At 44.9% G+C, this 12,038-nt stretch overlaps 1 protein-coding gene across 1 annotated transcript in view; it reads left to right on the top strand.

Annotated features, from left to right (window-relative positions):
* Positions 1-4,040: 4,040 nt before the first annotated feature.
* The window catches only part of LOC127585407 (cytochrome P450 3A24-like), a 40,054-nt gene continuing 32,056 nt past the window's right edge, over positions 4,041-12,038 (top strand). Inside the window, exon 1 of the mRNA XM_052042832.1 lies at positions 4,041-4,069. Within this exon, the coding sequence (XP_051898792.1) occupies positions 4,041-4,069 (29 nt within the window). The remainder of the gene's footprint in view (positions 4,070-12,038) is intronic.

The following is a 12,038-nucleotide window of genomic DNA, read 5'->3' as shown; positions in this document are numbered from 1 at the left end:
AGAGTGATTTATGCCCTGGATGGGAAAGGTTTAGAGGGATACAGGGCAACATGGGTAAATGGGATGAACTCACTTAGGCAAATTGGTCAGCATGAACGAGTTGGGCCGAAGGGCCTGTTTCCATGCTGTATAATTCTATGACTATGACTGATGCAAGTTACACTCTGATTTTGAAAAGCTAGTCACCTTATTAGCAAGTGTGGGTTTCTACCTTGGCGTGAGTCTGCCCTGATGTCGAGGTCAAGAGGGGGTTGCGTCAAAATATCCAACAACCCTCCCCAATGAACAACAGTAACTTGTGTGAAGTACCAAAGAGGACTTTAGATCGGATTGGATCAGATCAGATGAGTTTATTATCACATACACCAGGGTGCAATGAAATTCCTTGCTCAGGTGAAGCTCACAGAGTAAACAGTACAGTGGTGCAAACTGAAGTCATGCAAAAAGAAATGCTAAAGTGACAATAACAGAAGAGGTGGAATTAAGGGTTCGAGGATGTGCCAGCACCACAGGGAAGGGGATGTGAAGGAGGTAACTGGTTCAGGAGTGCAATAGCAGTGGGGAAGGAGCTGTTCCTGAGTCTGGACGTCTGGGCTTTCAAGCTCCTGGATCTTCTCCCAGAAGTTAGAAGAGAGAAAATGGAATGGCCGGGGTGGCAGTTATCGTTGACAACACTGTTAGCCTTCCTGAAGCAACGCACGGTGAAGATGGACAGGATGGAAGGAAGTGACGAGCCTGTGATGGACTGGGCAGTGTTTACCACTTACATTTTCAGGACTTACATTTTCTGTAGTTCCCTTCATGAACTTGGCATCTCCCAAAGCACTTTAAACCCAATGATGACACTTTAAACCCAAGGACACTGGGGAACCAGCTGGGTTTTATACTGTGGTGGTTTTGTGGCTTCAACTTATGACCCTGGCTCAATGTCCAGGTCTTTGGACAGCAGACTAACAACTACTGTGCCACTGTGCAGAAGAAGGCATTTTGGCCAACTGGCTCTGCTCCAAATGAGCTCTTCCAGTGCCATCTTCATGTCACCCTATAAGCAGAGTCTATCTCCTGGTTGTTTATCTGCCTTATGCTGGCTGTCAGCCCTTCTCTGATGAAGCTACACTTGGGATGCCTTTGGCAACAGGTGAAGCATCTAATCTTCATATTCACTGGGTTATGTACACTGGTTATGTATAGCCAAGCTCAGAAATGTACATTGACTTAACCAATGAGCTTCAAACTCTCCTCGTGTGATCCTTCTCTGCTGATCACTGAACAGAAGTTGTTACATTGGCCGTGGCATCAGATCTTCTTTCAGTCCCTTAGTTTTTGCAATGCTTCAGGATTGGTTCAAATCCAACTGAGACTGAGTTACAGGGGGCTCCAATTTCATCTTAGGAAGCAAACCTCTTCTTTCATCTCTGGGGCCAGAGTTCAAAACCAGTTCAGATGTATTAGATGGAGGGTCCTTAGTGAAATGAGTTTAAGCACTTCAGTCCTGTTGCAGATGGGCATGCATTCAACAATATAAATATGTCTATCGTTGGCAGTGTGTCCATTGGAAATAGTCGACAGGAGACATTCAGAAGTTACGTAAAGGTAATATCTTTAATTATTCCTTGTCTGAGCTGATAAGGATTACCAGGATAAAGGTCTCTTCTACCAGTCAAGATACAGGACTCCTGATGTAGGGTTTTGACCCGAAACATTGACAGTTCCTTTCCTTCCACAGATGCTGCTCAACCTGCTGAGTTCCTCCAGCAGCTTGTTTGTTGCTCCAGATTCCAACGTCTGCGGTATCTTGTGTCTCTTCTACCACTGTTGTAACTCTTATAAACTGAAATGGGAGTTATTATTTAAAAACAAAGCCAATATTAGCATCAATGGAAAAGCAACAAAAATACCAAAGCTGCTGGAAATCTGAGATAAAAAGAGAAAATACTAGAAATACTTAGCAGATCAGATAACCAGCCTTTCCAGTTTGTGTGAGAACTGAACTGTAGCTGTGACACTTAACTCTGCATTCTGTGTTGTTTTACCTTATACTATCTCAATGCACTGTGTAATGAATTGATCTGTATGAACAGTATGCAAGACAAGTTTTTCACTGTGCCTCGGTACAAGTGACAAGAATAAACCAATTCCAATTCTAGAACTTGTCTATTCTGATGATAGGCTACTTGTACCTCGTCAAGACAGATCAGCTATCCTTATCTAGCCTTCCACACCCTCTCTCAGCAGACACCACCACCTCCTGTGTCATTCAGTCTCTCTTGGTCTCACCCTTTCACAGACATTCCCCTTATTCCCTTCACTCTCTGCAACTTAAGGCATGTTCAACTTTTCCTAGTTCTGAGGAAAGTCATCGATCTGAAACATTAATTCTGCTTCTGTCTCCAGAGATGCTGTCTGACTTGATGAGTATTTCCAGCGTTTTCTGTTTCTAAAAGAACATTTGGATGATATTGTGCTCTGTCTCATGGAATTAAACCTGTCTGTTGACCTTGAATTCCCCTCTTAGTTTGGACTAGCTAAATCATTATTGAAACCAATGATCAGACTACAGAATGTCGCAGTACCGAGAGATCAGGTGGTCCTTGTCGATGAAACACAGAGCTTGTGTGTGGGCACAGCAATTAATGACAACAAGTGGAATATTGACAAAGTTGGGGTTTTCAAAGAGCAAAATCTTGTCACAGCCAAGGTCTTGAACAGCTTTGTTACACAATCATAGAATCAGGCACAGTCTGCACTGACCATCAATCACCCATTTACTCCAATCATACACTAATCCCATTTTATCTTCACCACATTCCTGTCAATTGTCCCCAGATGTTGTTCTCCTTGTTTAAGGAAGATAATACTTCCACGTAAGGCAGTTCCGAGGAGGTTCCCTGGGTTATTGCTCCTGGGATGATGGGATAGACTTTATGAGGAAATGTTATGGAGGTCAAGCCTAACAAAATGAGTTCAAGAGAACAAGAGGTGATCTTAATGAAACATTTGACATTTGGAGGGTATTTTTTCCAGAGTGGAGGCTGAAAGGACTTTTCCCCTTGGGGGGAGGTTGGGGCTGTGGTTTTAGAATAAAGGATCATCCAGGTAGAGTCATAGAGTCAGTCAAACAGCATGGAATCAGGCCATTTGGCCCACTGCCCATGCCAACCATTTGGCACCCATCCAGATTAATCCCTTCTCCCAGCACTTGGTCCACAGCCTTATTACTGAGCGATTCAAGTGCTTGGCTAGACACTTGTTAAATGCTGTCAGCGACTCTGCTTCCACTACTCCCTCAGGCAGTGTGTTCCCGGTACTCACCACCCCCTGGGTGAAAAAAGTCCCCCTCAGATCCCTTTTACCCCTTTCCCTAAATCTGTGTCCTCTGGTTTTACCTACCTCTGGTAACAGGGCAAAACTTTCTGCAGTCTACCCTATCTATACCTCATAATTTTATATACCTCAGTCATTTCTCCTCTTAATCTCCTCCGCTCCGGGGAAGACAAACCCAGCCTCTCCTCATAACTGAACTGCTCCATCCCAGGCAGCAGCCTGGTGAATCTCCTCTGCATCCTCTCCAGTGCTATCACATCCTTCCTGTAGTGTGGTGATCGGAACTGCACGCAGTGCTCCAGCTGAGGCCTGGCCAATGTTCTATAAAGTTGGAGCATAGCATGCAGTGGTCCAGCTGAGGCCTGGCCAATGTTCTATAAAGTTGGAGCATAACCTCCCTGCTCTTTAAAATGAAGACAAGGAGGAATCTCTTCTAAGAGAGAACTGTAAATCTTTGGAAATCCCTGCTGCAGAAAGCTGTGGAGATGGAGTCACTGAATGTATTTGTGGACATGTAGGCTGAGTTTTGGTCTGTAGGGAGCAGGCATGAAAGTAGAGCTGAGGACAAGATCAGATGAGCTGTGATCTTACTGAGTGACGGTGTAGGGCCCAGGGGACAGTGTGACTGACTCCTGTTTCCCATGTCCCACCACTGTGGGCTCTCTTGAGTACTGAGGATGCTGGATACTTGCTCCACTTCTTAAAGACTACTGAACATGCATGTCCTCATCTGTGCCAGGACCAGGTATGAGAACTGCTGGGACTTTGGCCTGACATTTGCCCCCACATTATTAAAGGAAAGCACATGTGTGTTGGGGAAGTACAGATCAGATCTCCAGTCCCACTCCCACTCTGACCTCTCTGCCTTTGGCCTCCTATATAGCTGCAATGATCCTCAGCATAAGAGTCATAGAGTCACAGAGAGATACATAAAATAAGCCATCTTTATTAGTTACATGTACATCAAGACACACAGTGAAATACATCATTTGCGTAGAGTGTTCTGGGGGCAGCCCACAAGTGTCGCCACGCTTCCAGCGCCAACATAGCATGCCCACAACTTCCTAACCCGTACGTCTTTGGAACGTGGGAGGAAACCGGAGCACCTGGAGGAAACTCATGCAGACACGGGGAGAATGTACAAATTTCTTACAGACAGCAGAGGGAATTGAACCTGGGTCACTGGCACTGTAATAGCGTTACGCTAACTGCTACACTACCATGCCTGAACCATACCGTGAAGACTAGGATCTGAATTTTTCATCTATCTATCTATCTATCTATCTATCTATCTATCTATCTATCTATCTATCTATCTATCTATCTATCTATCTATCTATCTATCTATCTATCTATCTAAAATATGAAAATGTACAAGAGCAGGGAGGTTTTGCTAGAACTGTAGGCAGCACTCCTTGTGTTACGGTTGACTACTGAATACCATTCTCCTCACATAACAAGAGAGATGCGGCAAACACCAGTGACAACCGCTTCTACAGAAGGTAAGTTTTAGGTGGGCTGCAGAGGACGGTTCCATTGGACAGCTGTGTGAGTTTTCATGTTCGTTTATCAGTCAGCATCTCAAGCGCCAAGGTCCAAACTGGGTAAAATCTTTACATTCAGAAATTAACCTGCAGTATTTCACTCTAAATCCCAAATATAGTGGTGAACAAATGCACACACAGGTGTCAGGCAGCTTTTGGTTCATCCTTTTTGTTACTGGTAACAGAGTCACAGAGAGATACAGCATGGAAACAGACCCTTCAGCCCATTGAGTCCCTGCCAACCATCAACCACCTGTTGACACTAATCCTATTTTATTCTCCCCACATTCCTATCAACTCCCTTCAGAATCTCCCACTCATCTGCACATTCAGAGCAATTTACAGTGGCCAGTTACTGACCCACATGTCATTGTGTGTGCATTTGTTCACCACTATATTTGGGACTTAGAGTGAAATACTGCAGGTTAATTTCTGAATGTAGAGATTTTACCCAGTTTGGACCTTGGCGCTTGAGATGCTGACTGACAAACGAACATGAAAACTCACACAGCTGTCCAATGGAACCGTCCTCTGTAGCCGTCCTAAAACATGCCAGGGTTAGGATTGAACCTGGGTCTCTGGTGCTATGGGACAGTGGCTCTGCCAGGTGCACCACTGTGCTGCCCATCAGAATTCGGCAACCCACACCTGGCAATCAATGTAACTGGCTACATAATTATGATGATATGTAATTAAGAATATCCAATAGTGCAAAGGAGGTTTCATAAAAATGTCACTTAGCTATAATTTACATATCTATCGAACACCTAGAATAAAAGTCTGACTATTCAAACACGGAGAGGTGTTAATGCACAGTGCATTCTGCAATAAAGTCACTGTGTGTGTGTGTGTGTGTGTGTGTGTGTGTGTGTGTGTGTGTGTGTGTGTGTGTGTGTGTGTGTATGTGTGTGTGTGTGTGTGTGTGTTTGTGTGTGTGCATGTGTGTATGAGAGAGTGAGTGTGTGTGAGAGAGTGAGTGTGTGTTTGTGTGTGTGAGAGTGAATGTGCGTGTTTGTGTATGTGAAAGTGTGTGTGAGAGAGTGTGGATGTCTGTGTTTGTGTGTGAGAGAGTGTGTGTGTAAGGGAATGTGTGTGAGAGAGAGAGACTAAGTGTGTGTGTGTATATTTCTTGAGATTGCAGAGGAGAGTTTACTTTTTCTTGGTATTTTTGGTAAATTATATCCCTTCTAAGTTTGGTGTGATACACCAGTGTTTGGATATGTGCAAGAGACAAATCAATCAGCGAGTTTTCACGTGAAACAACCAAAATGAACCGAGATTATGTATTAAAGTGGGAGTTGAACCCTCCATCTAATCCAGAGGCAAGAAGGTGACCAAGTTGATGGATACCCCCATGTGATGATACATACCAGGGTCAGATTTTAGGCACATCTTTGTTATGCTTGATGTCATAATGTGATGGATAATGGGGACCCCATGATGACCTCACAGTGCGCTTGGAATGGGGTAAAAGATTTAAATACGCAGGCGGTTAGCAACTTGATGTTTACCAGAGCCCAGCAGACTCTCTAAGGTATGGCTCCAATTGTTCTTCAATCACTGAAGGGGAAGACAATTGGAAGTATCACCCAAAGTTATCTAGTGTCATTGTATGGTGAGAATGTTATACATGCAGCAGTTAGCGTAACACTATTACAGCACCAGCGACCCGGGTTCAATTCCGGCCACCGTCTGTAAGGAGTTTGTATGTTCTCCCCGTGTTTGCGTGGGTTTCCTACGGGTGCTCCGGTTTCCTCCCACATTCCAAAAAGACATATGGGTTAGGAAGTTGTGGGCATGCTATGTTGGCACTGGAAATGTGACGACACTTGCGGGCTGCCCCAGAACACTATGCAAAAAAGATGCATTTCACCGTGTGTTTTGATGTACATGTGACTAATAAGCACATCTTATCTCTTTTCTATTATGTTAAGCTCTCATTTACTTTTGCCATTACCCTGTCATACACAAAAAGAACACTTGTACATGCTAATGAGTAACTAAAGCAACCACTATCCTTCACTGCCACAATGATTGTAGGTAGCTCCAACAGGTAACTGCCTGTTCCGCAGTCCTAATGATATTGTTCCATTGAGTCTCACCTCTCCACATAATGTACTGAGCAGCACTTCCACTTCTCATCCTCTCCCAGGATCTCCTCGCCTTCATTTCAACCTGGAATTTATCGTCCCCCGTTGTTCAGGTGTCATTTCACACTATTTATCGATTTATCTTGTCCTATCTACTGGGAAACATACTGGCTTGTTCTAACCTAAAGTATTTGGAATCATCACTCATTTTAAAATCATTGTCCTGCATTAGCAGAGCCAGTAGCCAGAGTTCTGGATCGTTGATCCAAAAACATGGGTTCAAATCCCACCATGGCTGGGGAATTTAAATTCAAGTTGACTCGGAGAGTCACACAGCACAGAAACAGGCCCTTCGGCCCAACTGGACCATGCTGACCAAGATGCCCATCCAAGCGAGTCCCATTTGCCAGCGTTTGGCCCATATTCCTCTAAACTCTCCTGTCCATGTGCCTGTCCAACGTTCTTTTAGAAGTTGTTATTGTACCTGCCTCAACCACTTCCTTTGGCAGCTCATTCCACATACCCACTACTCTCTGTGTAAAAAAGTTGCCCCTCAGGTCCCTTTTAAGTCTTTCCCCTCTCACCTTAAACCGATGCTCTCTAGTTTTTGATCCCCCAACCCTAGGAAAAAGACTGAGTGCATTCACCCTATCTATGCCCCTCATGATTTCATACACCTCTATAAGATCACCTCACAGTCTCCTACGCTCCAAGGAAAAAAGTTCTAACCTGTCCAACCTCTCTCTATAACTCAGTCCCTCGAGTCCTGGCAACATCCTTGTAAATCTTTTCTGAATTCTTTCCAGTTTAATAACATCTATCCTATAGCAGTCGACCAAAACTGAAAACAAAATTCCAAGTGCGGCCTCACCAGTATCCTGTACAACTGCACCATGACCTCCCAACTTCTATACTCAAGGCCCCTGGCTGACGAAGGCCAGCAAGCTAAAAGCCTTCCTCATCACCCTGTCTACCTGTGTCTACACTTTGAAGATGGGGGGGGGGGGGGGGGGGGCAAGAGCACACGCAGGCAGTTGATAGGTGAGTCCAGGTGAGAGGGGGAATGTAGGAGGGGGCAGGTAGGAGGAACTCACCTATCCCCTGCCTGTGTGTGCTCCTCCCCCTCCCCCAACCTTCTTATTCTGGCTTCTGCCCTCTTTGTCTCCAGTCCTTATGAAGGGTCTCGACCCGAAACGTCGACTGTTTATTTCCCTCCATAGATGCTGCCTGACCCGCTGAGTTCCTCCAGCTCCTTTTGTGTGTGTTGCTCCTGATTCCAGCATCTACATTATCTCTTGTGTCTCCGAAGGTAACGTACAGCTTGGTTATCATACAGATAATTCATACAGTGAACCATAGGAGATATTGGAGCAGGTGGTCAAAGATCTTGAAAGTCGAAAGTCGAGTTTATTGTCACATGCACAAGTCCATGTACACACAGGTGCAAAGATAAGCTTACTTGCAGCAGCATCACAGGCACATAGCATCAGATAAGCAGCATTCAAAAGACAAACATAAACTAAACATAAATTACGCACCACTTTTACAAGAAGGAACGAGATTAGAACAAAAAAAGGTCCTTTGTCTCCTTTGTCAAAAGGGTAAGTTTTATGGAAGAACTTGGAAGAGGGTGAGGCGGAGAGATTCAGGGAGAGAATTACAGGGCTAAAGGCACTAGTGGGGAGGAAGAGTACATACAAACACACTAAGTAAGAGCAAGAGTTGGCCATTCAGCCCTTCAAAACTAGCTCCACCATTCTATGAAATCATGGCAGACATGATTGTACCCTCCACTTTGAATTCCCAAAAAACGTTCACCCTCTTGCTTATCAAGAATCTATCTCCATCTGGTTTAAAAACATTCAAAGATCCTGCTTCCACTGGCCTTTGACAAAGAGACTTCCAAAGACTCACGACTCCTCAAGAGAATAAAAACACGTCTCGTCCTTTGCCCTAAATGGGCAACTCCATATTTTAAACAGTGGCCCATTTTTCTAGATTCTCTCACACGAGGAAGTTCTGTTTAAGATACCACAGAAGTAGAATGTGGTCAAGTCCCCTAAAACCTAGTCAATTCTCCATCATGTGCTCCTCCATCTCGTCACCTCTCTGCTTGTGCGTATATACGAGCAGCTATGTGACAAAATGGAGAATAGGCTACTTCTGCAGTGCTGCGCTTGCCCTGGGCAGCCCTAACACACTCCACATTGGCCTTGGTTACATCCAATGACCTCATCTTCACAGCTCTCTAGGGTGGAGACGTCCCCAAATCCGTGACCCACTTAGAGAAGAAACTTCTCCTCTTTTCCATTTTGAATGGGCTCTCTTGATTCCAAGATTGTGCTCCACTACTAAGGGAAATGTTCTCTCAGCATCTACCCTGTCAACCTCCACCAGTTTCTTACATGGTCCATAGAATCATAGAACCTTACAGCACCAAAACGAGCTCTTTCGGCCCATCTTGTCCATGCCCTCTCTGATGCCCATCTATGCTAAACCCATTTGCCTGCATTAAGCCAGTGTCCCTCTAGATATTTTCTATCCAAGTACCTGTCCAAACACCTTTTAAACGTTGTAATTGTACCTGCCTCTATCCTCCTCTGGCAGCTTGTACCACATACCCACCACCCTCTGTGTGAAAAATGTACCCCACAGATCTCCTTTAAATTTCTCCCCTTTCACCTTTGCCCTATAGTTCCAGACTCATCTGCCCTGGGAAAGAAGATTATGGTTATCTACCTAATGTATGCCTTTCATAATTTTGTAAAGTTATATAAGGTCACCACACGGTCTCCGATGTTCCAGTGAGAATAAACCCAGCCTATCCAATCTCTCCTTATAACCACAGCCCTCCACCGCAGGCAATGTCCTGGTGGATCTCTTCTGCACTCTCTCTGTTGCTACTAAATCCTTCCTGTAGTGTGGTGACCAGAACTGTCCACAATACTCTAAGTGCGGTCTGACCAATGTTTTGCACAGCTGCAACATGATGTCCCCCACCCTTGGACTCAAAGTTCACAAGGTTACCTCTCATTTTCCCAAACTCCGTTGCCGAAACTGCTCAACCTTCTGTCATAAGACAATCCCTTCAACTCAGGAATCAACCAGATGAACTGCCTCCAGTGCATGTAAAATGCCTTCTGAACAAGGAGAGCAAACCTGCATATCGATCTCCTGGTGTGGTCTCACTAATGGCCTGCATAGTTTTAGCAAGAATTTCCTTCCTTTGTAGCCTTTGCAATAAAAGTTAACATTTCACTTGCTGTCCTTACTACTCGTTGTGTCTGCATGCTGACTTTCTGCGTTTAAGGGGGGAAGGAAGCACAGCCCCCTCTGTGCAGTTGCAATTTGTGGCATCTGCTCTTTTAAATAATCCTCACATTATACTTCATCTACAACAGCAACCTCTCACTCAATGTCAGTAGAACTAAAGGACTGATAGTTGACTTCAGGAAGGGGAAGGAGGGCGAACATACACCAGTCTACATTGGGGGCTTGGTGGTGGAGAAGGTCAGCAGCTTTAAATTCCTGGGCGTTAACATATCGGATGACCTGTCCTGGGCCCCGCACATAGATGCAATCACCAGGAAGGCGTGTCAGCGTCTTTAATTTCTTAGGAGGTTAAGGAGGTTCGGCTTGTCACCGAACACTCTAACTAACTTCTACAGATGTACTGTTGAAAGTATCCTGACTGGTTGCATCATGGTCTGGGATGGCAATTCAAATGCGCAGGAATGTAAGAAGCTGTAGAGAGTAGTGGACTCAGCCCAGTACATCATGGGCACATCCTTCCCCACTATCGATGGTATCTACATGAGGCGCTGGCTCAAGAAGGCAACATCCATGATCAAAGATCCCCACCATCTGGGCCGTGCCATCTTCTTGCAGCTACCATCGGGCAGGAGGTACAGAAGCCTGAAGTCCCACACCACCAGGTTCAGGAACAGTTACTTCCCTTCAACCATTCAGTTCTTGAACCAACCTGCACAACCCTAATCGCTGCAGTTTAGCAACACTGTGACCACTTTGATCACTTTGCACTAAAATGGACTTTTTTTTGTTCTAATTCTGTTCTTTCTTGTGTTTAATTTATGTTTTTCTTGTGAATGCTGCTTATCTAATGCTCTGTGCCTGTGATGCTGCTGCAAGTAAGTTTTTCATTGCACCTGTGCACACATGGATTTTGCAGATAGCAATAAACATGACTTTGATTTTGATCTCCCCAACCCTTGGCCACTTGCCCATCTTTACCATGATCTTAAATTATTGTTGAAAAGGTCTGAGAGGATGAATATCCAAACCCTCTTCCGTTCCTAAATACCGCATTGGATTATAATTCCACTGCCGTTTCCAGAAGGCCATTGTGTGGCTTAACGATCCTCAAAATGGGAGACTTTTTCCTAATCCCACCCTTCATAAAGCGATGGGAAGAGAAAACGTTGAGAGTTGGAAGGTTTACATGGGTGGGGGTTGGTGAGAGAAGACCAAAGTTGGAAGGTGAAAGGGTTAGAGGTTCGCATTACTGAAAGTCACCAGAGTCAGCTCTGGAACAGCTGTGGATTGAAAACAAGTTTGAGTTTTGAAAACAAGTAAGTAACTGCCATGTAAATGGAGTCTCTGTCTGTCCTTGGACTCTATATTTAGTCCTGATTTTCCAGTGGTCTGTTTCCACGCTTTAGGTTTGAGAGCACAAGTTGAACCAAATACCCCAAGCAACTTTCTCTCTTGATGAAAAACACGATGATGCTGGAGGAACTCAGCAGGCCAGGCAGCATCCGTGGAGAAAAGCAGGCGGTCAACGTTTCGGGTCAGGGCCCTTCTTCGGGACTGAAGATGGGAAAAGGGGAAGCCCAATATATAGGAGGGAAAAGCAGAGCAGTGATAGGTGAACAAAGAAGGGGAGATGAGGTGGGCATAAGGTGGTCATAGGTAGATGCAGGTTAGAGATAGCGATAGGCAGGTGTAAGTGGGGGAGGAAGGGAGAGCAGATCCACCGGGGGATGGACGAGAGAATAAAAAGGGGGGGGGTTGAAAAGAGAGATAGGCTAGGAAAGGGAAGAAAAGAAGAGAAGAAAAGAAA

Source organism: Pristis pectinata, chromosome 33, assembly GCF_009764475.1.
Source record: "Pristis pectinata isolate sPriPec2 chromosome 33, sPriPec2.1.pri, whole genome shotgun sequence".
Lineage (NCBI taxonomy): Eukaryota > Metazoa > Chordata > Chondrichthyes > Rhinopristiformes > Pristidae > Pristis > Pristis pectinata.
This window is presented reverse-complemented; position numbering and strand designations above follow the sequence as displayed.